Consider the following 27,157-nt stretch of genomic DNA (forward strand, 5'->3'; position numbering starts at 1 on the left):
TATTTGTGTTAATACGTATTATTTTTTTTGCCTTCACTTTCCCTTCATCACATGGTTCATATCCGCTCCAAACGTGTGTACTGTACACAATAAAGTTAGTTTTGTTGGTTATGTAATACCACCCCGTTCCTGCAAGTGATGCTGTGTCGTTTTGTGCGGACAGAATAGTCAGTAGCAGATGTGCAACCCTCTGTGCTTGACTTATCGTTGTTCTCGGCCTGTTCATTTCACAAGAAAGATGTCGCCGTCTCTGTTTAATTTCAGTGATGCTAAAGAGAGATTTACGGTGAGGAATCGCAGGAACTGTTTATCAGAAATAAACCATGTTGTTAAAATGAACTAATAAAATGCATTTGTTAGCAACGTGTTTTTGCACGACGTGTTTTTAGTTTGGAATAGGCATATGCAAAAAATCCACGCAGCAATTGTTTGGTGAACGAAAGATTGTTTTTCGGTTAATAATGTTTGTCAACTGGAGTTGTTTATAATAGTTTGGATATATTCCGCTGATAGTAACACCTATACAATATATGTACATACATGAAAACACAAATATTGTACGATTCCTTATTATTTAAACCATTGATATTAATATATCTGATACTGCACCCACACCTAGGCTAAGGTGACAAAACTTACATGTAGTGGTGTGAAAAAGCGAGGAACTGTTTTAATTTGAACAATAGTGGTTAAAACTGCTTAGGTACATTTTCAGCTGTTAATGATGTGTCTATTTTTCTAGAGCGCAACCAGAATTGCACTGGACAGCAAAACTAGCAAGACCTTAATAAATGCATTTAATCAGACCCCTGGAACGTAAGTTGCTGTGTATAGATACTCCATTAGCAGTTTCATCGGCTTCGATGGAGCTCATACAGGTTACTAATTTTAGTTTGTTTTTTTTCACAGTGAGACAGAAAAGAAAACAACACTCGATCAAGCTTTCAGAAGCGTTCTTGAGGAGGAAATCGTAAGTTGCTGTTTTACAGAAAACATTGTAAAACATTAAATGTAATCTTCAGATGCATGGACTTGTCTGTCTCCTGTTATCAAGAAATCCCACCTGCTTTTGATGTTTGTAGTCAGTGATACAAGTGATGAGTTACACGCTTACATTTCAAATACTAAATCAAAATCTGCATGCCCCTTTAATGTGGAAATGTAAATAAAAAATACATTCCAATACTGTTTTTACAGATTCAACGAAAAGCTAGTTGTGAAGATTTTCTGGGTCTTATTTATCTTAGCATTGATGGAGTGACTGAAGGTGAGTTATGAGTTTGTATATTTAAGTACACCTTGTGAACCTGAAATTTCGAAACTTGCTACACTGAATCACAGTGACAGCTAACAGTAGGCTGATTGTAAAGGTATCGTTTCTGTGAATGTCTGTTTGTTTTGCCAGGCATTTGCTCGGCAACAACACCTTTTCTACTTCTTGGAGATGTGCTGGACTGCCTTCCCCTGGATCAGTGCGATAAAATATTTAGCTTTGTTGAGGAAAATGTTTCGACCTGGAAATCTGTAAGTACTTTTCAACTGAACACTTGTGTGTGTGTAAGTGCTTTGTATATTTTACAAATGCTGCTTGCTAGTACCTGAGAGATGGATGTCTTCACACTAATGCACTACCATGGCTTTGAAAAAGAAGTATTTTTAAAATATTAATAGTGCCATTTTATTGTATTTTGTTTTTATTTTAGAACTCTTTCTATTCCGCTGGGAAAAACTACCTCCTACGAATGTGTAATGGTAAGAGTTATCTTTTTTGAAACCATGAATATTCCATGTTCTGGGGATATGTAGCTTATTTAAAAGTAGTCTATTCATTTTCGGGGTGGTATAGCTGTGTTCACCTGCTGCTTGTTTTCTTAAAGCCTGGCTTCATACTTCAAATATTATTTTATCAATAACATGTATTTTACCTTGCAGATCTTCTAAGACGACTGTCTAAGTCCCAGAATACAGTTTTCTGTGGAAGAATCCAGTTATTTTTGGCAAGACTGTTCCCACTTTCAGAAAAGTCAGGTAAGTGAAAGCCAAAACAACCACAATCTAGAAGAGGAAAAAAAGTAAGCAGAAGATCTCTCATAAGTGGGTGATGTGGTAGATCTTCAAGTTTCTCTATAGCCAAACTGTTTTTCTTCACACAGCCTGTTTCCATTATTTGTAGGCCTGAACTTGCAGAGCCAGTTTAACCTAGAAAACATCACTGTGTTCAATAAGAATGAGCAGGAGAGTACATTGGGACAGAAGGTGAGTATTGTGTGTATAATCAAAAATAGTTAACGTGTGACCAGATAACTATCTGAAGATCTTAAGAAAATGTTTCTTTTGTGGTTTGCATCAAGGGATTCCACTGTGTAGCCTAACTGAATGAATGTGTATACTTGCTTACTGTTACATCCTATTATTAAAGCTGTTGTTTGAATTGAAGATCTAAAGTAACAAGCTGTTGTGTGCGTGGTTTGTGTGTGAATGTCTGAATTTTAAAGATTTTACTTACTTTGATATAAAAGCCAGTCAGTTTCCAGGAGGGTGGGGTGGGGTCTTTCTCATATAAGGGTTGAGCATATGATATGAGAGGTGGAAAATAGTAGTTGGATTATATAATATTGTGTCCTATTTTTAAACCTATATAATCCTTAATTTTTATAGGAATCTTTCATTAAGGGCTCACATTCTTTGTCCTCCTGTCTACAGCACCCAGAGGAAAGGGATGATGGCATGGAGGTGGAGGAAGGAGAGATGGGAGATGAAGAAGCCCCCACTACCTTGTAAGGAACCATATTTTCACTTGTTCATTCAATAGGTCATTTATCTGTTCACAGTTTTACAATGAAACTTTACATAATATTTGATCATATAGCCCAACAATAGTTGCTTTTTTTATTTTAGCATAAAGAAGCAAGCATCACTCAAAATACAGAGTGGGCCAGAAAAAAGGTAACTCTTTATTTATTTATTTTTTAGGTCTTTAAGGAAGGAGTGAATTTAGAATTGTTTTTATGCCATGTACATTTCTCTTGCCATTTAATTTTTTTTCTGGCCCACTTTGTATTTGAAATGGGACTGAAGATTAAAATGTGATACCTTGTAGTGTTCAGCTTAACAAATACCAAAATAAGTGGCTTCTGTCTCAACCAAGACAGCATTTTGTACTATAGGTAATAACCTGTGAAAAGTGAAATAACTAAATATATGTCTAGCATGACATTATCTGTAATACAGGTTGAGCAGATGATTATATGACATGCTTGTTTTGTAATTGTTTGACAGTCATAAGTAATAACAACTTTTCTGTTCTTCAGCTCTATTCCCATAGATTACAACCTGTATAGGAAGTTTTGGACTCTGCAAGATTACTTCAGGAATCCACTGCAGTGCTATGAGAAATATTCCTGGCTGACATTTCTTAAGGTCATTTTGATGTTTTAGGACTTTTCTTTTATGAGCTACTGCAAAAAGATGTAAAAACTGTTGAGCTATCATTATTGGTAAAACGTTGTAGTTTATTTCACGATGGAGAGATTAAACATGCTTTTTTTTTTTTTTTATATAAACAGTACTCTGATGAAACTCTGTCTGTGTTTAAAAGCTATAAGCTGGACGACATGCAGGTTTCCAAAAAAAAGCTGGAGGAACTGAAAACTACAGGCGGGGAAAATGTATACTTTGCTAAATTCCTCACTAGTGAAAAGGTGAGTTGTTCTAGAGATCTCAGATTTGCTGGAGGTAGTTAACTCCTAAACCACTTTTTATTTTTTTATGAGCTTTGAGGTGCCACTGGATACAGTACATTTGCTATGCAAAAAAATCCTCTCAGAAAACTGCTTTATATAAAAATTTATATAGAATATATAAAACATATTTATATATACCAAGTCGCCTCCCTTCTTTTTCTCAAATATTTTGACTATTCCTTTTCTTTTAACAGCTGATGGATCTACAGCTGAGCGACAGCAACTTCAGACGCCACATACTTTTACAGTACCTGATATTGTTTCAGTACATGAAAGGACAGGTCAAGTTCAAAAGGTAAGCCTGAGGCACATGTATTTGGATTGTTTATTTACAGATGTACATGATCCTTGTTTTATAAATAATTGGTAACATCATCTTGCAGGCTTGTACACAGAGAAGTGCTTTGTTCTATAGCTGACTTAATGAGTTTCTATGCGTTTTTCAGCTCAAGTTGCGTACTGACTGATGAACAGTCGTTGTGGATGGAAGATACCACCAAATTGATATACCAGGTTAGTAACGTTCAATTTATCCTCACCAATCTGGTTTTACTGAGCAATAGTGTGTTGAGGTTGTCATTGTGTTCAATGTGGTTTTAAACAATAGCACAGTTTAAGTGCTTTAATAGTTCTGCTACAGAATAAAATATGTCAAACAATTAATTATTAGTATTTTGATTTTAAGCTGCTCAAGGAGATACCTCCTGATGGGGACAAATTTGCATCTGTGGTAGAGGTATGTCGTTTTAAGTTTGTTTTATATCTAAAATTTAAGGTTTGTGTTAGTGCTATTATTAGGTTTTTTACATTTATTATTGTGCTTTTTTTGACAGCACATTTTAAACACTGAAGAAAACTGGAACACATGGAAAAATGAAGGATGTCCAAGTTTTGTAAAAGAAAGGTATAGAAGTGATTATGCTATAAATAAGTACCCTGGATCTGTGTTATAAAAACTGTTTTATAGTACTAAGCATTTTTTAATATTTTATTTTTAAAAAATTGCCATCAGCAGTAAATGCCTTAATTCCACAAACCCAAATATAAACTCAACATGTACAAAATCTATATACCTGTGCTTCAATATAAAGTCCCATTGTGCATAAAAAAGCAGCTTCAATCTTTTGGGGTAAGAAAAAAACAAAAACATATCAATGTGCTAGAAACTAATCAAATATACAAACAGATTGGAAGCTGACTAAATTTGGCAAAAAAATAAACTGTTGGGCTAAATCAATCATTTTTAGAAGTGATGCACTTTTTCAATTAAAAAAAATTACTGACTTGTCTACCTGACTGCGGTATCAAAAAACTGTAAGAAAAACAAATCTTGAAAAATGGCAGAGGGTACTTGCTGGAAGGTATAACTGATATTTCACAGTATCTCAGCATTAAGGAAAAAAAAGACTGCAACTGGTAATTGGTGCTTTCACGGCAGTACAATAAGTTTATCGTATCATCTTAGTCGCAAGAACGTTAATTTTTATTTTATATTCAACGTATTTCTTTCAAACGGCATCAGAAAGTTAGTATTGAAAAACTTGTTTGTCTTATATATAAGCTAAAAAAAATTCCAATGCTGGACATGATTAATCCAATACAAACCACAATTAATTAGTCGTTCAATGTGCAAACAAGAGTTCATCAAATAAACAAGTACATCTTGACATTCCAAACAATCGGACACACGTGGTTTAGCAGTATACACTGTTTAACCCAGCCTCAGCACAATTGATTAAAAAGAAAAAGAAAGCCCTCCCCTTCCAATGAAACATTCAAATTGGAGCCAGGAGTGAGCCCGCCCAACCCATAAAACCCCACAAACAGCAATTAAAAACTTAAGTTCATATTTTAAATGATTCCAATTACATGTAAGCAAATATTTTCAAACTGTCAAATTACATGTAATAAAACACTGCACGAAAAGTGAAAAATGTACAAATATTTATCATTCACTTCAGTTTTACCTCATGCCAAGAAAAAGGAACATTTTTGGGTACTATTATACTTTCTGGTTTCTGGTTAAAAGTAAGTATACTTTCTATTCAGGCCAGCAGAAACCAAACCAATTCGACCTGCGAGAAAACGGCCAGCTCCAGAAGACTTCCTAGGGAAGGGTCCGGACAGGAAAATCTTTATGGGAAAGTAAGTATAATGAGAGCACAAAGAATACACTATGATGAGCTTCAGAGGGTAATGAGCATTTGTAAATATAATTAAAGAACTTCAATAATCTTGCCTTGGTTTTGAAATAAAGTAATATACACGAATCAAAAGCAAATGTCTTATTAACTTGGACACAGTCCTCAAGTACTGTAGTGTTTTCTGTTTGTTTTATTTTTTTATTGATTCATCTGCGTGTGATTTTGGTTTTGTTGACAGTGATGAACTAACCCGGCTCTGGAATCTTAACCTGGACAACATGGAAGCTTGCAAGTCTGAGCGCAGGTAGATCCTCATTTCCCTGCAGTCCATGTTAAAATAGGTTTTTGGAGGTGCTTTCCTGTAAATGTTATCAGTATTACTAACATTATTTGGGGTATACAATGAATATACAAATATACAAACTTTTCTTTCAGTTTTTGTTTTAGGAATCTAGATAATGATGACTAATTTATTAATTAGCTTGTTTGTTCTGAGAAGGAAGTATATTTACAAACTAGATGTCAGGAGTAGGATACATTTACTAACATCAGTCATAATGGAAGGTCATCTTGTGCTGTTCTGATAAGTACTAATGTTTTACATTTTTTGTTAGAGAGTTTATGCCTTCATTGGAGGAGTTTTTTGAAGATGCTATTGAACAAGCTGATCCAGTAAACATGGTGGAAGACGAGTACAAGTATGCACTTTTTAAAACCTGTATTTACATCTTTCTGCAATCCAATTCAGTGTCGCCCGAATGAACAATGCATTGTTATACTCTTTACATTTTTTTCTCCTAGGGCAGTGAACAACTCAAACTATGGCTGGAGAGCACTGCGGCTGTTGGCACGTAGGAGCCCTCACTTTTTCCAACCAACTAACCAGCAGTTTAAGAGCTTACCTGAGTACCTGGAAAACATGGTCATCAAACTAGCCAAGGAATTGCCAGTAAGTAAGCTGTTAACCAGGGGCTTAATGGTAGACTGCTCCCCTAGACTAGTGTGTTAAATTGAACTTGGTCTATGTGACACTGTGGAACTCTGAGTGACAATATATGCGAACTTTAGTTGAGCATCATACATTCATAATGCGTGTTTTTTCTTTACAGGAATTGAACCCTTATTAGTGCTTACTTGTATTTAACTTTCAAGCTCTTTTTCCATCAAAACTGGTAATGGATAGATTGGGCTCGGCTCGGCTCCCTATAGGAGGCTTGGTCTAGGGCCTGTCCTCCACGAAACAAAATGTAATGAAGTATATCGTATTTTTTTTCTCCATGCTGCTAAGGTAGTGGTACACACAATGTCACATCATAACTAGGGGTCTACCTAATACGCGATTTCGTGGAAATTGGAAAATTGAGGGGTCACCGTGAAATTCACCTCTTAAGGGGCCCAATGCATTCCAGACTAGTACGGAGAGAAAAAAGAAAGAAACCTGCTGCAGACTGCAAGTGATAACAAATGACATACCTTAGTTCTGTAGATAGGATTTTTTTATTATTCTTTTGCAAAAAAAAAAAAAAAAAACTAAATCAAACAAAAAAACATCCTTAGACAAATAACATTAAAAACAAATATTCCAAAGCAGTTAATTTTCTTGTTTACTGTTCACATCGCTTATCGGTGCGTCTGTACTGGCTTTTCTGTGACCTGTAGTGCACAGTAGGAGGTGGGACAGTTAGTGGATTGTTTCTATTAGATTTCCACATCTGTATAACTTGGCAAAGCTTTGCCTTACACTTCCAACCAATTCAGTGGATGCAGAACGTGTAGTTTCAATGTATGGGCAAGTCTTCACACAACGGAGACAGAGAATATCGGCAGCAACTGTTGGGAGATGTTGCATGCTTGCCTTTAAAAAATACCAGCACTCAGTTTTATTAAGGAAGCAAGTACAACTATTTTTTGGTATTTATAGTGTGCTGAAATATTATCTACTAACGTTTAAACAGGTCTGCGAAATCCAAATTTTATTCCATAACTGTCCTGGAAAAATATGTAAATTCTCTGATTTTATGTAGACCCCTAATCATAACCCCCAAATGCAGGAAATGCAAGCTAATGCTACCCAGTACAAATGGGACTGGATTCCCTGTAGTCCAAGAGATTGCTTTTCTCTGCTTTTTCCAGAGAAAACATTCAGTGGTCGATAGAAGCCGGAAAAAAAAGGAGGTGGATCTGAGCAATGCGCATAGTCCCTTCACCACAGACATAACATGGACATAAACAAACAAGATAGCTGCTTCCGCATCCAACGCTCAAAGAATATCACAGACATTTGCCAAGCTTTTTGAGATGTTATAGTTATAAAATAATGACTTGGATAGCATTATTGAGGAGTTTGGTGATAAAACGAGTGATCAGGAGATGATTTATCAGTATGCACTACGATGAAGAGATATGCGATAAATACAGCAAACAAGGAGTGGGGCAGGGCTGGAGATGCATTACTGAGTGTCCTGTTGATATGCAGTGCCTTTTACACCTGTTTTACTATGAATACAATTACTTTTAAACAGCGCGTAAAATAAACAGTGCGTGTGAAAATAAATTGGACCTGACGCGCCTGACAGCCGCTGAATAAATGGACCACAAAGGGTTAATGGACTGGCCCAAAGTTCTGCACATCTCTTGGTCCAAGTTCTTTTAACAAGCTATATTCCACTTTATTTGCAGCCTCCGTCTGAGGAGATTAAAACCGGAGAAGAAGATGACGACAATGATGATCCCTTGCTTAAAGAGAGCAATGAAAGTAAGTTCATCCATGGAGGTTGTCCTGTTCATCTTGTCCAGATAAGCATCAAGCTCTTAGATACATTAGTGTCCTCCATTCAAAAACGGGGACTCTTTTATACATTGATTCTGTCCTGCCACACTGTTCCGGGTGAAAACAATAACTGCCTTGATTTTGCACAAATCTTTTGTGATACACTCCTAGCCTCCAATAGAAATTTAAGACCCTTGCATGCACTGTTTTAATATTACACTGATTTATTTTCAACTTGACTAGGTCCAGAGGAGCAGCAGCAGAAGCCGGTGACCGGACAGCAGTTAGATGCAATTGCCAGCAAGCTAGGGGAGGAGTGGAAGTCTCTGGCACATCATCTGGAGATGAAGGAAACAGATATTCATGAAATTGAGTCAGACAGTGAGGATGTGAAGATGCGTGCCAAGCTTTTATTAGTTGCCTGGCAGGACCGAGAGGGAAGCCATGCCATAGTAGAAAATTTAGTTTCCGCTCTTAACAGTGCTGGTTTTAGTGATCTTGCTGATAGCTTAAGTGAGCTGTGAAATATCAAGGTGGATTTTGTAAAGCAGCAGTCTTTTTTGTTTTATATAGTTTCTAGATTATAAAGCAATTTATGTAACAAGTACAAGTGATGACTTTTTTTGTTGTGATAAAAATAAACATTTTGTAACAAGAGGGCTGGAGCTGTCATTTGTCAAATACAAAAGGGTATTTCTGCAGGTCACCACATCTGTTACCAACGATGCATCTTTTACCATTTAAAATAGTGTACTGAAATCCTACAAGTTTCCTCAGGCTTGAAGTCCATTTATTTAAAATGGTATAGGGTGCCTGCCTTGTTAACCCTTTGCGGTCCATTTATTAATCGCGCGTCAGGCACGCCAGGTCTAATTAATTTTCACACGCGCAGTTAATTTTATACGCGCTGTTTAAAAGTATTTTTTTTCCACAGTCAAACGGGTTTAAATGGCCCTGCATATCAACAAAGCACACTAGGCATCTCCAGCCCCTCCCCAGCCTTTTGTTTGCTATAGCGTTCAGCTGTGTAAGAAATAAATAATAATAATAATAATAGTCGTACATACCGATCGATCTTCTCCAGATCACTCGTTTTATCACCAAACTCCTCAATAATGCGATCCAAGTCATTATTTTATTACTATAACATCTGAAAAAAGCTCTGCAAATGTCCATGATAGTCTCAGTGCGCTGACGCACTTAGCCAGCTTGTTTATTATGGACGCCCATTATCTGATACCTGATACCATGTATGACTATTCATGAAATACGCCTTTTTTTTTTTTTTTTTTTTTTTTCCCGACTTGTCTCGGCTCCTGTCGCTACCACTCGGCAATTGAATGGTTTTCTCGGCTTTTTCCGGAGAAAAAACGACTAAACACCCGTTTATTGCGTTGCTATAATGATGTCGGACCCAGTCCGACAAAGGACCTGTGAGGAATAATTGCAATGTCGGACCCAGTCCGACAATGGACCGCAAAGGGTTAAATGTGTTTTATTGCTTCTTTTGCCAAGCAGAGTACAGAGTGAATTGGGCGAAACCCCTCAATTCTCATACAGTTTGGATTTAAAGTATCATTTAAGAGTGTAAATATTTCTATAACCAGTACACTCCATAAAAGACTTCAGATTAAATCTAAAATAAACAGTTGAATGTTGGGTTTATGCTAACATCAAGCTCCCTGTCTGCTTAGCAATGCAGTGTAATTTGGAACAGTGTGATCCACCCAGTCATTTAGACACTGGGTTTGAATGAAAGCAAGGACGCTACAATGAGATTTCAGTCTATCGAAGTTAATCACGATACATATTTCAACATTTCTGTATGAAAAAACAAACTGATGTTTAATATTTGATTTCTCGCACACCCATTTGTAAAACACTACCTTGTTCAATAGGGCAGCAGTGTTGAGTAGTGGTTAGGGTTCTGGACTCTTGACTGGAGGGTCGTGGGTTCAGTCCTAGGTGGGGGACACTGCTGCTGTACCCTTGAGCAAGGTACTCCAGTAAAAACCCAACTGTATAAATGGGTAATTGTATGTAAAAATAATGTGATATCTTGTAACAATTGTAAGTCGCCCTGGATAAGGGCGTCTGCTAAGAAATAAATAATATTAATAATAAACATATCACACAAAATTCCATTAAACACATTTATTTATTTTTTCCTGCCAGCATCAATAATTTATGACAAAAAAAAAACTAGATGAGCTGTGTTTACACTTGATTGTGGCAATATGGTTGTTTAGACTTTGGGCAGCAGCACTCAGTTACAAGTGAGGCAACAATTTTCCTTCTGCCTCCCTACCCAGAATGAGGAAGGCGAGGAATTATACATATTGTAGAATGGAACCCATGCAACAGTAAAGACAAGTTAATGTGAAACATAGGAGTGCAATAAATATTTATTTTTCTGTATAACAAAACTGTTTTTACAGAATACACCATCTGTACTTCAAGTCATAGTAAATGATTTATTTATTTTAAACAGCTGTACTTTTAATATGGAAATACTTTGTCCAAAGTTCCTAGGATATATAAATGTGAATGGCACATTACTGTACATGTGAAGTAGGGGAATGTTTTGCTAGTATGTAAATTTGTTCTGTTCATACCGTATATATGAAACCAAATCAAAGCACATGCTCCTTTGCACTATTTCCCTATAACACAGAATTAATGCAAATTAAATGTTGCATAAGTCTCCATTTACCAATCTCGGGTGATATAGGTTTAAAACAAAACAAACAAAAAAATATCTACAAATATATTTGTAATGAATATATTTGTTAGGGAAAATACTATGTTGCCACCAACTTATGAATATGACCATCTTTGTATGACAAGAAAATTGGTCAAAAGCTTTTAAATACTGTATATAAAATGTATACTCTAGGCAGGCAATTGTTAAGAGTTACTATGTTCCATTTTATTCAGTTCAAAGGAGAGGCCAGTTAAAACTATGAGGTCTTTTCTCTTTAATGACACAAAGGGATGTGCAAGATTTTAGATGTATAGAAATCCAATTACAAAACAAGTTTTAAGGTCAAGAGTTTTTAAGACACAAATATTTATTGCACATCTACGCAGACAGTGCTTGGAAATGGCATTTTTTATTTTACTAATTATTATTGCTTTTCAGGTATTTCTAGCCGGCGAGGTCCATACAACAGGACGTATGCTATGTGCCAGTCTCCACCACCTGACAACTTCAAGATGTCTTCAGGGGACACAACACTGACTTTATCATCGTCAAACTTGATCCACTCATCTATGAAACAAACAGACAGCAGATAGGGAAATTATTTTAAAAATATCTTTTTACACAGATACATCTCAGATTTTCATCTCAACTGATCAACCAATACCACATTGACAGAAATGTTGCCATTTCTATCACCGCTGCCAGCAAAATGGAAAGTCTCAAATATAAATTTGAGTCATAAAAACTGCCTCTTCAGACAAAAACAGCATTTAATTATTTTTTAAATCATGTATTTTTGAGGCATATTAAAAAAACAAGGATAACAATTTTCTATAGAGCATTTACTCAAACACTTTGATAATTACTGAAATGCTGTCAACCCACTGTGTCCAACTGCCTGCAGTTTATCATTCTATTGTTATAGAATACAAGAACCAAATGATTCACACTCAGTAATGGATTTTCTTTTCTTTACTGTAGTCTGCACTACACAATTCATTACTTTTCCTGTTGAAGCACTAGGAAAGAGAACCTAGTTACCTGCTTTCCTCTTAACCCAGGACACATAATGACCTGATGAACTAGATCGTCCTTGATGTGTTAGGACGGCCTGCAGGTCATAATATCCGCTGTTGTTGGAGCCAGTATCTGCAAATGACAGAGGTCAACCCAAAGTGCCATTACATATATACATAGGGCTTCTGTTTTTCGGTTTTTATTAATTTCATTTTTCAGTTTTTATTAATTTCATTTTTCAGTGTTTATTTTTAGCTATTTTCAAGTTTTTAGGAAAAATTGGGTCTTTTATTTTTTATACATTGTATGAAATTATTGTTTTTGGTTAGTTTCCAAAATTCTTCAGCATTTTTTTCTGTCACACTATGTATAGTAACTCGACAGTACTTGCACACTTCAATTGCACCTTCTTTCTTTTGCTGTCTCGAAATCCTTATGGTCACTGTCATATTCTTCTGAGGTTTTTGTGCATCAACATTTTTTTACATTTCACCACAATTTGCAATTCTGTTTTAAATTCCACGAGCGTGTAAATACTCTCTCTCGAACTGTAATAAAGCTTTAAATCTCACAAGCAAGAACAAGTCTCCATTTATAATTGTAACCTAGTTTTAAATCTTGCAAGCGTGTTACAATCCCTCCAATAGAAATGTAGGTATTTGCTGCCACTCAGTAGTTGGGGTGGGTTTAAATTATTCAGAACAAATCAATGTGAGATACAAGGAAGGACAGACATTGCCCAACTCCACTGGGAAAGATTTTATTTTGTATTTTTTTCCCCACAGGGAAAGGGGTCAATTCAACGTGTTTTTCTGGTGTTTACTGGATATACACCGATTTCATTTTTTTTGTATCTGGGGTGTTTTATTGGTTTTTATCTGTTAAATCCGATAATTAGTCCCTATATAGACACAAACACCACAATCTAAAATCTGTCAACATTAGTTATAGGGATGCAAGGACAGGTGTACTTTCTTCTTCAAGCTTTGTTTGGTCAGCATTCAAGCTGAGGACTAAACAAATCTCTAAGCATAACAAATAAAATAAAATGCGCACATGTAAGCAATGCAGTAACATCTTTTAAATATTAAATCACTGATTAATACCGTTTGTCTAAAAATAAGTTTTTCTTTAAAATCACAATAATTGAACAATTTATTATTTCAGTTTCGCCCTCTCAAACCAACCAGCACTATATTCACCCTATAATGACTAATCATTACTTTTGCTAATTTTAGCAAAAATATATATATATAAAAAAAGAAACTCACACGCATGCAACATCTGATCTAAATTTCAAACATCAAAATCAGAAATACTGAATATTTAATTGTAAACTTTGGATTCTAACTGGTATGTTTTGTAAATCTCTCAATTTGTATTTCTCCACTTGTGTTTCATGTTGTGAGGAAGTTATCCCAGTAAAAAAAAAAAACAACAATTTAAATAATGTTACAATTTCATTTCACACTGCATACTCACCATTGGGAAAGGAAAATGGCTCATATTTCACTTCTTTTGGAGTTCCACTTTTCGTATCCACCTGTAAAGTCAAAAGTGCAGTCAGCACAGAGCACGGCATCACCAAGTTAAACCCCTTAAAAAACAGCCGGGGGCTCCCGAGTGGCGCATCCAGTAAAAGCACTCGCTAGAGTGCAGGATGCGCTCTATAGCCTGGACGATAGTATGATTCTGTATTTTAAAGAAACGCGTAGCAGTACTACGTTCAGAAAAAAAAGAACAATGGATGCTGCAATTAAAAGAAAGTTTGTCGCTCTACATATGATTGTATACATCCATACATTTTTGTCCATTAACTGTTGGTGGATTTCAGAGTCAGCCCAGATTGTTAAAAGAATTTCCGTTTCTTCCTTCATCCCACATGCCACCACAATTATCTTTTTTGGCCAAACTCTTCCTGACAGCCATTGCAGTAGTGAAAAAAGCTTGAAACATGTAGCTCTGTTCCCCTGCCAGCTTCTTACCCAGCACACACCTCCCTGCTACGTGAGGACGTAGTTCCTTTGTGACCAGGTCTGGCCACATCAGGTACGATATAGCAACCAGGCCAGAAAAAGTGGCCGCTGCCAGCCTGGGCCGATGTAGCCAGCAATGGAAACTCCCTTTTAGGACTGGGGCTGGCCACAGCTGGCAGTGGAAACAGGGTAATAACTTGGCACAAGCTATTGAAAATATCAGATCCCGGGGCTATATGGCAGTGTCTGTCCGTACATCCATCCATCTGTATGTCACATATTTGCATTAATTTGGAGAATTGTTTAGACTATCATTAAACATTTCATTGCTAATTCTTGTTGTACACTATTCTTTAATACCGTTGGTATGTCATCAACTTTTACAGCTAATGATAGCTCTAATTTTGCATTTTACAGCAGTGGCAGGGGGTGTATACTGCTGACATACTTAAATTAACAACTGGGCACTGTGAAGACATAATGCCTTAGAAAACTATAAATAGGAATACAGCTGTGTACCAAACAGACAGTACCAACCCAAAGTGACCCGTCTCTGTGCAGCTGAAACATCAAAGTCACATGACCTCAATATGACTGTCTTATCAGTTCAGTGGTCAATATCATGGTCAGCAACACATTTTGCATTCAGGGTTTACATAGTCCTGTAAATATGAAGTCACTATCTCAAATCACGGGGATGCTTTATGACAGACACTGAATACAAGATCAACAGATAAAAATACATTATAATTTCTATTGGGATGAAGAACCATAAAAGGTTATTATTATCATGTAACTGTAAACTATGCACTTTTCAATAAACTCCTGGGCCACACTCGCCTTTTGCTGCTGCGTGTTGAGTTTGTTATCTTCTACCTCCTTGAACTTTGATCGGATGGACACCATTTTCTCCTGCAGCTCTGTAGTACAGAGCTCATAAACATCAAGCATTAAGGGGAATTTCACATCCTGGGAACAAAAACAGTAAGATGAAGTTCAGTTAAACAGGAAAACTCACAGAAACTGTTGGGACAATGTGATATTTCTCATTCATTGCAAAAAAATTAAAAAAAGCATTGCAGGAATCTATAGCGATGGCTCTTAAGGTATAATGTCTAAGGATGATTCTTAAGGCAACAAATGCATGCCATAAAACAAACCAATGTTTTACGGAAATTAAAACATTATTGTATTGACAGAATTAATTATATCTAACAAGTATTAACAAAGCTAATGAGCTTACATAAAATACGAGAAATTATTACGCAAATCTATCATACAGTATTTTATTTCATCTTTCTGGCTAGTATAACATCTCACTGACCTTGAGAACCTTGGCATTCACAGACTCCTTCTCTTTGTAAAAGAATCGAACCATCTGAACAGTCATGTAGGCGGGTAGACGGCTGATTCTGGACTGCAAATCAGATTAAGAACAGTAATTGAATAAAGTGACAGGGATCACCACAACTTCAGGTATGGTTTCTAATGAGCTGTGGCTATCGGCAACAACAGTCTTCAAACTTACTGATACAAAAGAACACTACAGCAAACTCTTTAGTTTACTAGATTTTCACATCTATCTCTTTCAAGCCATTGAATGCTAACATGATATGTAAATGACTGGACTGAATATGTGTTTCCGTGAAATCAATCCTGTACTTACAGATTTTATGTACAAAGCATTTCGTTGCAAGGAGGGAGACAGTTTGGTGATTTCTTCCTGTAGACGCTGGAAGCAGAACACAGAGTTGTCAGTTTTTCAAACTGTTGTATGCGTAAATATAGAGCGAGGAACAGGTATTTGAGCAGTGCTAACCAATTTGAGTCCTGTGACGAGGTATTTGACCTCCTGGTTAATGAAGCAGCTGAGCTGAAGCTGGTTCTCCTTCCCTTTCGTTGGCTCTTCGTCCTCAGCTTCTGCGCACTTCATACTAAACAGTGGAGGGTTAAGGAGAAACTCGGTATTCTCACTCAAACTAATCATTTCACCTACATGTTTACACTTTACAAACAGCTGAATAAAAATATTTGGTGAAAAAAAAAGTCCAACAGAACCCTCACTGGAGATATCCAGACTTACAAATCAGTTCCTTACCTAAAGTGTATGTATCCTAGGCAGGGCTGAACACTGTAAGCTTAAGATATTAGCACTTAGATCCTGGGTTCAAACACCTCAGCCACTGACTTCTTTTGTCTCGCTTTGATAAAAGTGGTTAGAAACTGGACGGCATAAAAAAAACAGTTGTCAGATTATGGTGGTTTACTGTAATTCTATTCAGGAGGGAAAGGATACGTTGTTTCAAACTCCACACCAAAGAACTGGTCTATAAAGTGCTTTTTGGTTGGAGCAGCTGCTGCCCCGCTTTCTGCTGCTGTCCCAGAATCAGTCTGAAAGAAAAAAAACACGAGTTTGTTAGGAACGTGCATCTGAATCATGTCTGTAAACTTCCTCCATTAAAAACCAAAAAACAGGGTTGAAGTCATTCACACTAAAAAAATAAAATAAAATAATAAAAACTGTCTTGCTTGTGACATAAAGGGCTTAGCGTCAGTACACAGTCCTTTTTGTGGGTTCCACAATTGTTGAAAATACAGTATCCAGTATAACCATTCCCACTGCAATTTTAACGTGTTTCCACTGTAAATCTAAATACTGTGCCTAAAGCTCCCATATCTGTCTTCCCGAATGTATTTATTTTATATATATCTACATTCGGGTAAACCAAAGAGACGACGCAGAGATCACGAGCGACCTGCTAATCGTAATGCAAATAAACACTAAAACTACTGTCCCCTTGTTAGCGGAGGTGAACGGCATCTTATCATTATACAATGAAGCCATGAACAGCCTTGTCAATGCTATATTAAAAAAAAAATAATAATAATTTAAACAATGTACTAAATCCGTGATAAGATGTATAATGTTACAATAATGTTAATGGTAATCAATTTCATCAAACTGACTCTATATAGGTAGATAATCCAGACAAATGTAAACATAGCACGTTTCAAATTGTGTGCTGCGCTGCAAGGTTTGGAGAAGGCGTTTCTCTAGAAGATGCGTGTGACGTCACACAGACAGCAGCCATGAGCAGCCGGCGCAGCAAGCTCTGGGGTACGAGAACGCAACCTGAGTAACATGCGATCAACCTGCAGTAAATACGTCTCAAAAGAGCAGTGTTTGGAATTTTTTTAAAATGTCTGAAGACAACAATAGGATAGCCGAGTTGTGTGCAGCAGAACAGACTTGATGCTACATTCACTGGATCACCATGTTTGTCTCCAACATCAGATCACAAAGAAAATGCAGACGACAGGCTGTAGTTACTGCGGCAAGTATTTATTATGCCTACAAGTTTTCTGCAGAGAATATGGCTTTCCAACGCCTTGTACCCTCTTGATCCATAATCAGGGGTTCACATAACTAGTATGCAGGTACAAATGTGGACCAATAAAAAAATGCAGACTTAGTTATTGTTGTACAAGACGCAAGCGTACCGTCAGTATATTTTTAACAGTAAAGCATTTATAATGAAGGCAGAGACGGTGCTCACGGTTTGAAGGTGAGCTATACGTGCCTAATGTATGGATTATTCCAGGAGAGTGGGGGTCTACAGGCTTCATCAACAATGTCCGCGATCAAACCCCCCACCTCCGTATATGTATCTTAATTTTTCGCCAGCACCTTCCTTCCGTTCCATTATTTTCACCATTTTCTGCAATGTGAACTGTAGAACTGCACCATAACTGTTTAATTCACAGTACTTGTTTGTGGACCAATGAAATACCAACTTGCCAAGACAGCCGTCTGCAAGCACCAATGGGGTACGTGATGTAAAAACAACCGCCTTAATCAAATTGTGCCTTATTTTTTTCAGTTTTTTTTTTTTTTTATGGTAAAAAAAAAAATAAAAATACAAAGCTCACCAACTGTCACAAATGTGTCAATAGCTATATATATATCTCCTATAAAAACAGTATTTCAACAGGAACACATCTGGTGCACTTCAACAGATACTACACTGCAGACTGTCTGCCATTTTGGAGTCCCTCACTAACTCAGAATTCGTCAACACCAGTCTTTTAGACATCAGTGATTGCTGAATAGACACCTGTAACTAGTGATCGGCACCAATATCGATATTCTGATATGACATCAAAAACTATTTCCATATCGCAAGATCGTAGAATTAAAAAAAAAAAATCATGTACGCTCGCAGAGACAGTTTTTATTGCTAATACTGCTAAAAATACAAACATAGTATAGTCAAGTTTATTTTATATTAAGATACAACAAACCCTATACATATCAATCATTGTCAGGCTCATAGGCAAACACCACATACTAAAGTATTATTTAACCATTTTATTCCACTGATTAACATTTAGGTACCAAATGCTATTTGCAGGCTGCATTAAGTAGTATTGGCATCCGTTTTGCATTAATTTGAGATATGCGCATGCGTCAGCGGTTTATTGCATTTTGTCCGTGTGATTACTTACGCTATTATTAATGTATTTTTAAAATGTGAACTTCCAGTATTATAAATTAGATGTACTTTTAAAATATCAAACCATATCTCAAAATAATGCAAAATTCGGCATGATAACGTATTTAATATTTTTAGAGGTGTCGTGAGTCAGCATTTACACGCAGAGCAGCTGAAGATTCAATTACTTCTGGATTGGCTAGAAAGTCCGCAATAGTGAAACAATATAACAAGACCTTGTTTTTTCGCCATGGATATTGTGAAGCAAAGCACCACTAAGTTAATGTAAGCTATTGCTTTTCAAATGTAAATATCTGTAGTACTGTCTATATATGTTTGATATTGCAATTATGTTATTGTATTTTTCTGTGTTTTGGAAGACTTCGATATTATCGATATCGAAATACATGCACGACATCTACATGCACGACATCATATACGATTTTCATATCGTTGCCCAACACTACCTTTAACTCATGTCAAGTCAAACACAAAAGCCTTGAAAAATCTGATACCTCCATAGGAGCCTCGCCCTCCAATGGTTCCAGCTTTTGTTGCAATACTCTCATCATCTGAACCCAGCACTCATTGGCATCCTGTAAGCAGAAGAAACACAAAGCAATAAAATACCAAAGAAAGGCACAAATATATAAACGAAAGAGAAGACACAAGTTTACAAACAGGCACAAGAGGGGGCCCCACAATCAGTGATAGTTTACCATTATTGTCAAACAATTTACAGCTAAAGGCAATTATTTGAATACATTTAGATTTTACTGAGTATACTTATTCTTTCAGCTACAAATGCAAATAACCATTTTTTGTTAATACATAAGGGAATGTTTAAATTCATACAGTAGTTTTCTATACACTCCTAGACAACTGAATTAATAACTTGTGTCCAATCACACCGTGAAACAAGAGCAGTAACTGAAGTCCTAGTCTTTCAGTCGGAGAGACTCGGCTCACCTGCTGAAGATACTGTCCTTGCTCTCCTTTCTCTGCAAACTGAGGGAAGGCCATGTGCAGGAACTGCAGGAGGATGATAGGCGGTATACTAGAGGATGTTTTATCCATGGAGTCATACAAGTCACGAAGAGCTGAACAAAAAACAGAAAGAGCAAGGGGCTTAAAACTGTGCAATATGTCTAGTATGTTTATTTTTTATAACACTATACCAAAGTTCTGTTTTTTATGCAAAGGTTTGCCCAATGTATTTTCCCCTTTGAATCAATGGAAATTATTGTGATGAACAAATCTACCCAACAAACACCACAGCGCAATGGAAATAACTGATCTCTTCCAAATTACAAGTATCTGCTATCAGGAGTCAGATTTGTTATTGCCATTGGACAATCTGAATTTGTCTATACTTAGCAATATTATTATTATTATTTATTTCTCAGCAGACGCCCTTATCCAGGGCGAATATGATGATAATAAAGTGTTATTTAATGGTTTTGTCATTATGGTAAGAACTGGGGAATCTATAATAAAGTGCAGTAAATACAAAATCTTCCCCATACTGACCTGCTGTGATATACTGAGAAGAAGCATTTGCACCTGAACCTCTCAAGGCACCTGAATACCTGGAAAGAATAGAAGGACACCAGTAGTGGTTAATCACAATCAAACTAAATGTAAGTCTTAAATACAGTTTAGCACCTATATGTTTTGCACATTTGCTATAACATGTTTTTGTCGTCTAATGGAAAGCACCCAAGGTAAATCATAAACAAGCGTTCCTTACGATTCCCCTAAAACATGTTATCATTTACAACACTCACATCTCTCTAAAATGATGACCTTGGAATAAAAAGCATGCACTGCTAATTGAAAAAGTTGACCCAAAATTCCGTTCTTTTAGTGCACCCTGATGAAGGCACTTCTGTGTCGAAACGTTGGCGACATGTTTTTATGAATTAAATATAGTTTGGAGCACAATTGAATGTGCAGTTCTCTCTTTCTCTATACACCTTTAGTGAAGAAAACCATACCTCTTCAGGGCTTCTTTGAGTTCTGGCACAGAGCGCAGACACTGAACAGTAGCGTTCATGTAGCAAGTATTGCCCAGGTTTGTCAGTCCACTGGGCATTTCCATCTGCCAGCAAATCAAGAGTTTGATTACTTAGTTTGAAATCACAACACAAACTCAACACAGCCCCAGCAATGTACCAGATCATAAGATGCCTCCGACTGCATTAGCTTAAGAGATTCTGTACATAATGGCCTTGCTGCCTTAGATGGGCAGTCAGTGTACACAGTGAGTTGGGTGTGGTGAATATGAAAATATATAGGCACTGATCATCAGTTATTCACACATATCACATCATGTCAACAGTCTATCTAGGTGACAGAAAGTCTTAAAGGCATGTTGCCTTAACATACTAACACATTACTGTATATATTTTACAGTGTTCCCCTTTGTTGGACAACAAAAACTCAATAATTATCTACTGCCAGCCAGGAGGGTAAAAAGTGAATTCAGTTTTAAAAGTGATATTCCACTAAGATAATGTACAACAGCTAAAACCATTGTACATTATCTTTGGTGTTCCACAGGGCTCCATTCTAGGTCCCTTGCTGTTTTCATTTTATATGCTACAGTTAGGTGACATTATCCGCAGACACGGGGTGAACTTCCATTGCTATGCTGATGATACCCAGCTATATTTATCCCTAAAACCAGGAATTCTGATAAAACAGAGGTTATGCTGGTGGGATCACAGAACCAACAAAGGAAATGTGGGATTACATGAGCTCGAACCTTGCAGTCTCTCATCAAAACTTAAACTAGAAATTAAGAGTTTGGGGGTCTTTTATTCTGATCTATCATTTGAGACTCATATTAGGGAAGTTACTAAAGTATCTTTTTACCATTTGAGAAATATAGCCAAACTTAGACCAATTATTTCCGTATCTGATACCGTGAGACTAATGCATGCCTTTGTTTCATCTAGAATTGATTATTGTAATGCACTTTTTTCCTGGTGTCCCAAAACGTGTGGTATCCCGCTTGCAGCTTGTTCAGAATACCGCCGCTACAATTCTGACTAAAACCAGGAAAAGTTAACATATTACCCGTTTTGGCCTCTTTTCATTGGCTCCCTGTGCAGTATAGAATTGATTTTAAGATTTTGCTGTTAACTTACAAGGCCCTGAATAGATTAGCACCTAGTTATTTGCAGGAGTTACTGACCCTGTATCTTCCAAACCACACTCTGAGATCACAGGATTTTATAAAATGCTTTCTTATCTTAGTGGGTTTTAATGTAACTTTAACTGTGGCAATTGCATGTGTGACATGCTATACAAATGTTTTGTGGTTTGTTCTTTTTTTTTTTTTTTTGCTATGTACTGTACAGTGCTTTGCGATACTTTTGTATAAAAAGCGCTATATAAATGCAATAAATATATAAAATAAGTAGCAGCAGTTTTAACTACTGCCAGAACATGGTGTCTAGCATTGGGGGTCAGTTCGTAATGTGTAGGCTCCGCACTGTAGTTACAAGAAAGCAAAGCTAGTTTGTAAAATTGAATACACAATTAACAAGAGTAGGCAAGGGAATTTTAAATGTTTCAACATATAAACTCTAAAGAAGTGGTTAAATGTTTAATAATATGCTAGGCATATAACCAGTCACGTGACAAGTGTAACCAAACGCATATTTTTCTATGCATTCATTTTAGTAATTTATCATCAGTAGTCGCGTATCAGACTGCTCTAGTGCCACAGTAAGGGCGGATATTATAAAAAGGAAGGGGTTTGGCAATTGCCTCCAAGTAGCTTTTCTAATTGGTGCAACAGAAAGATTGACACTGGGGCGGGTTTTATTCTTGGTCGATCTGGCGCTTCATTGGTGCACTGTGTGTGTTCATGCCTGTAGTAGGTGTGGTATGGTATCAATTCCACGGTGAGGTTAAATAACGTAAATGAGAAGCATTTTTTCTGAGTTTGTTCTATATTTAAAATGGCATCTCTAAACAAAGGAAGTCACGTTTGGAAGTATTTTGAGGAACCGGTCGAGAAAACCGTGGTATGTAAATAATTATGCCAAACAAAATTGCCGTACCACAAAAACACAAGTTCAATGCTTCACCATTTGAAATGAAAACATTCATAATTACTGTGGATGGAGCTACTGATGGCAATAAAAAGCAAACATCACTTTCGCTATATAAACAGCACAACTCACTTTCGCTTTCCTGTAGCCATTGTGCATTAACGCTGTACAGTGGGTGATGTTTGTCTTTGTCTTTTTTTTTTTTTTTTTTTTTTTTGTACTTTGTAGTTAAGTCTTTGCGATGTTAAAACGTTATTTGCTTATTTAGGGTTTATTTGCTTTAACCAGGGCTGTAAGTATCGGAATGTAATATAAAGAGTGTGTGTGTGTGTGTAGATATGGTTAAAACGCTGACACTGCAAAGCATTTAAACATTCATAAAAATGTACCAAAAGCACATCCCTAAACAAGTGATCTCTTCCTAGTTTACTTGCAATTAGTGATGCATTAATAATGAACATCCTGTCATTATTATTATTATTATTATTTATTTCTTAGCAGACGCCCTTATCCAGGGCGACTTACAATTGTTACAAGATATCACATTGTACATTATTTCACATTATACAGATATCACATTATTTTACATACAATTACCCATTTATACAGTTGGGTGTTTACTGGAGCAATCTAGGTAAAGTACCTTGATCAAGGGTACAACAGCAGTGTCCCCTACTGGGGATTGAACCCACAACCCTCCGGTCAAGAGTCCAGAGCCCTAACCACTACTCCACACTGCTGCCCAACCCATTAATGGACTACGGTACTTCTTTTGTTTTAAAATCTTCAATAGCAGTGTTTAATGTCTCCATCATTTAGCTAATCCTCCACCCTCAGTCACTAGTGTTTAGCAGTACTTACAGCTGATGCTAGTTGTTCTTCTGTCATATCTTCAACAAAGACTGGACGAACTACAGGTTCCTCAGGCAGCGCCTCTGCAGAACCCATCATTAACAAAGTCATTCCCTGAAGAGGCAAGCCACACACATTAAGGTAAGCATAGGGCTTAACAACTTAAGAGCTAAAAGGAACACCACAACACCACAACCAATGAATGCTGAGCTTTTATGTTTTACTCATTCAACACTGCAACAAATTGGCTTTTGTTTTCTATTTTTAGTATAAATCACAAACTACTTTGTTAGTTACCCTAGGACAGTCACAGCTGGAATTCTTTCCAGATCATTTTTCAGCACCAGACTATACATGATGGCGTACTTACATTTTTTATTTTGATTTTTCCCCACTCTTCATCCTACAAAACAAAACAAAAAATAAAAAACATCAACACACAAAAAATAAGAAACAAGGCAAATGGTCCGATATAGCCAGAGTGAGCTGTAACAAGAGAATCACCCCCACCCCCCAAAAAAGTCATGCTTTTACTGTTTTTCACTCCTGCTATCCAAAGCATGTGCATTGCTGTTTATTATGAAGTAATATTTTACTAAATGCAGTGTCCTATCTCCAGCTTCTTAGTAAATGTATACTTCGCCATCACTTTGCAAAAATAATGAACAGACAATCTTTTATCATCATTATTTAGTTTTTTTTGTTGTTGTTGTTTTGCTTTTTCAGGATTATAAGAAATCGTGTGGCCCTGGGTTTGTACCTTCAGTGTTTCTCCTTTCACCATGACTTTCTGCCTCTCTGGCTGAACTCCTGTCAGTGCAAACAGCTGTGCTTTGAAAACCATTGGGGTTTCCTCCGTGTTCAGCTCCACCGCATCAAACTTCTCTTTCCCCCATTTCACATTTACTGTGAAGAAAACAACCAATAATCACACAAATGCCTTACACTCTGGTGTAAAACATAAGCTGTGCAAAATGACACAGGCCAACTTAGTCAGTACAGTCCTCCTTAATTATGTACAGTTGTTTACAGGAAGAGCTTTTAACTATCCAGCAAGGTTCCAAATGTCAAAGTCATTACTGGACGTTTAAGTCCTACATTAAAGTAAACATAATGAACAGACAACCTGCATCCTAATTGATTAAGGGATTGTTTATTTTAGAAAAATTAAACTTCCTTCACTCCAGGATATACAGTTTGTGATAACTGTGTAGTGTAGCTTTACACTATTGCCCCCTGCTGACTAGCCTGTCAATATTTACATGTTCACAGGTGTGACTCAGGATTTTCTAAACAGATATGCAGTGGCGCTGGGCACTGTGTACAACTGTAAAACAGTGGGACTGCAAACCTGGAACACAGGGCCTCATTGTAAGAATAAATTAAAAAATGGTATCACATAATAGTACAACACAATACACACCAGCTCATACAATGTATCTTAATATTCTGTACTGTATTTCATAAACAACAAACAGGAGAAAAAAGTAATTCACTATACCACATATTCAGAACGAAGGCCTCTACCGAAATAATAAAATATCTCTGCTATGTCAAATCAAAGCTCTGGTTTTGACAAGGTTAATTAAACATGTTGAAGAGTGCTGACACGAAATGTCAAATAATCTATTTGTTTTATAGATATGAGCACAATAAACAGTTGCGAAACCACAACGTAGTGTTCATGATGAATATGCAATTAAAAGCCAAATATTACGTTATTATTTGGACGATAGTTATGGTAAAAAAACAAACAAACAAAAAAAAACACCAAAACGTATGAAGCTGCAACGCGCTTTAAGGTGGAAAATAAACATAACTGTATTAATTCCTTGCAACCAGATTAATAATTATTGTTTTCAAAGTTGTCTAACGCGAATGTCTTCCTCGCAGTTTGCAAGTATCGGTTCTTGTGAGAGTACGGAATCTCTGATGATGAGGCCTAGCCGGAACCTTTCAACATGTGTCTAGGAGCGGTTGCTACAAAACGAGCAGGCGATGTATGGTCCAATCGACATACCTGTAAACATGGGCATTTTCTCGTTTTGTTGTTATTAATCGTCGATTCGCGAGGTGAGTTGCTTGTTTTGATTTGCAGGTGTCTCCTCTCGCTTCATTCAAACAGCTCCTCACGATGACGCCGCAAGATCTCAGAACCGACATCGACTGTCTCTGGCCGCAGCTATCCTGCCTGCACAGAGAGGAGGGAGTAAATTCAGAATAAGACATAAACTTGAGGCTGAATTACATGTACACAGAGCATAATAGGAGCGTGTAATGTTTCACATCCTACGCATTGTGTAGATGATCGGTGGATTCCATTTAACTTACCTTAATGTCAGATAATACCAGTAAGTCTTGTCTATGTTAAAAATGAATACAGAAGAAACAATTAGATAATGTTGTCTAATTATATTTGCACTCCAGCGCACAGAAAATGTTTCTTCAAATCGTCAAGATAATGGTTCTATTTTCTATATAACTGGTCTACGGCTTACTTCCCGTGATCAGTCTAACTTGGTCCGCTTTGTCAGATCAGCTAAACCGACCTGGATCTTCTGATTAGTACGCTGCAATTCGGACTCATTTTGTTCAGCTCCAAGGCATTTCCTTGTCCTGAAGTTAGTCCGCATGAAGTGGACTGAACCACTGGTACCGTGTTGTGCTTTTTTTTTTTTTTTTTTTTTTAATGAATAGTTTGTGAAGTAATAGAAAAAAACGTTTCTATTAGCTACATGGGTTCCTCCAGTTCTAGTTAAATGGCTAGTCTAGAATGTATTTTTTTTACTATCAAATCAAACTAAAATATGCAGAATGAATGGTGCCATAAATCTGCTTGCTTAAAAAACAAACAAAATGTAAAAAAAAAAAAGATATATTTTATCAAATAATAAATGCTTCTAGTAAGAGTGTAATAATGTACAATGTACTGTCTACAAACCTGCCAGGATCAAATTAACCCTTCCGTGACTCACACTTTGTGAGTCTACCAATCTGCATTTAACAGCAAGAAGCTTTGTAAACAAAATATATGTGGATTTGTTTGTGTCGGTGTCACTGTGGTAAGTAACTACACATGGAACTCACGCAAGAGTTGTAATTATGACTCAAAAACATGCAATAGCTAAATAAAACAGCCGAGGAACAAGGAACACTTGTTTGGAATCTTCTTTTTTTTTATCACTAGGGTAGTATAAGAAATTATCTTTTATGCCAGGACATGGTTGTGCCCAAAAAATATATTAAGTCATGTGTTCTTTAATTTAGTTGTGTCAATAGAACATTCCAATAGGTATAGGGCTTGGTGAATAAATGCATTTGTTGCCCATTTATACACCACTCAGAACCCCTGCTGACAAAATACCCTTAAACAGATATGACGTGCTTGTTAACC

The 27,157-nt window shown here is 36.7% G+C and overlaps 2 protein-coding genes across 6 annotated transcripts; one reads left to right on the forward strand and one right to left on the reverse strand.

Moving 5' to 3' along the window:
- The first annotated feature begins 168 nt into the window (after nucleotides 1–168).
- thoc1 (THO complex 1) lies at nucleotides 169–9,314 on the forward strand. 4 transcript variants are annotated; one of them, XM_034058635.3, is made up of 22 exons: nucleotides 169–286; nucleotides 743–816; nucleotides 910–970; nucleotides 1,198–1,267; nucleotides 1,406–1,524; nucleotides 1,704–1,752; nucleotides 1,933–2,028; nucleotides 2,174–2,256; nucleotides 2,659–2,777; nucleotides 2,899–2,946; nucleotides 3,312–3,420; nucleotides 3,567–3,701; nucleotides 3,938–4,038; nucleotides 4,190–4,256; nucleotides 4,429–4,479; nucleotides 4,577–4,647; nucleotides 5,793–5,888; nucleotides 6,126–6,191; nucleotides 6,502–6,585; nucleotides 6,689–6,836; nucleotides 8,567–8,642; nucleotides 8,901–9,314. In XM_034058635.3, exons 1-22 carry the CDS (start codon nucleotides 179–181, stop codon nucleotides 9,179–9,181), a joined length of 2,112 nt encoding a protein of 703 aa, XP_033914526.3. In that variant the 5' UTR covers nucleotides 169–178; the 3' UTR covers nucleotides 9,182–9,314. The 4 variants fall into 4 exon arrangements, with proteins under 4 accessions (XP_033914526.3, XP_033914527.3, XP_033914528.3 ...); XM_034058636.3 differs by having other exon boundaries at nucleotides 2,704–2,777; XM_034058637.3 differs by lacking the exon at nucleotides 2,899–2,946.
- Nucleotides 9,315–10,796: 1,482 nt separating this feature from the next.
- On the reverse strand, nucleotides 10,797–26,348 carry LOC117435421 (ubiquitin carboxyl-terminal hydrolase 14-like). Of its 2 annotated transcripts, XM_034058553.3 has the most exons (17): nucleotides 26,095–26,348; nucleotides 25,784–25,954; nucleotides 24,524–24,669; nucleotides 24,134–24,166; nucleotides 23,773–23,877; nucleotides 20,845–20,948; nucleotides 20,378–20,436; nucleotides 19,817–19,947; nucleotides 19,363–19,443; nucleotides 16,651–16,745; nucleotides 16,174–16,288; nucleotides 16,021–16,086; nucleotides 15,679–15,771; nucleotides 15,195–15,323; nucleotides 13,861–13,921; nucleotides 12,403–12,510; nucleotides 10,797–11,928 (listed from the first exon to the last, which is right to left on the reverse strand). In XM_034058553.3, exons 2-17 carry the CDS (start codon nucleotides 25,797–25,799, stop codon nucleotides 11,786–11,788), a joined length of 1,485 nt encoding a protein of 494 aa, XP_033914444.1. In that variant the 5' UTR covers nucleotides 25,800–25,954; nucleotides 26,095–26,348; the 3' UTR covers nucleotides 10,797–11,785. The 2 variants fall into 2 exon arrangements, with proteins under 2 accessions (XP_033914444.1, XP_058871637.1); XM_059015654.1 differs by lacking the exons at nucleotides 25,784–25,954; nucleotides 26,095–26,348 and adding an exon at nucleotides 25,265–25,431.
- Between the last annotated feature and the right edge of the window lie 809 nt (nucleotides 26,349–27,157).

This window comes from Acipenser ruthenus, chromosome 3 (genome assembly GCF_902713425.1).
Source record: "Acipenser ruthenus chromosome 3, fAciRut3.2 maternal haplotype, whole genome shotgun sequence".
In the NCBI taxonomy this organism is placed as follows: Eukaryota; Metazoa; Chordata; class Actinopteri; order Acipenseriformes; family Acipenseridae; genus Acipenser; species Acipenser ruthenus.

Coding starts and splice junctions, on each gene's coding strand:
- thoc1 (XM_034058635.3), top strand. CDS start 179: ATGTGCAACCCTCTGTGCTTGACTTATCGTTGTTCTCGGCCTGTTCAT. Junction 2,947..3,311: donor CAGAGTGGGCCAGAAAAAAG/GTAACTCTTTAT, acceptor TCTGTTCTTCAG/CTCTATTCCCATAGATTACA. Junction 3,702..3,937: donor AATTCCTCACTAGTGAAAAG/GTGAGTTGTTCT, acceptor TTCTTTTAACAG/CTGATGGATCTACAGCTGAG.
- LOC117435421 (XM_034058553.3), bottom strand. Junction 23,878..24,133: donor GAAAAATCAAAATAAAAAAT/GTAAGTACGCCA, acceptor TTGCCTCTTCAG/GGAATGACTTTGTTAATGAT. Junction 20,949..23,772: donor AAGAACAACTAGCATCAGCT/GTAAGTACTGCT, acceptor ATTTGCTGGCAG/ATGGAAATGCCCAGTGGACT.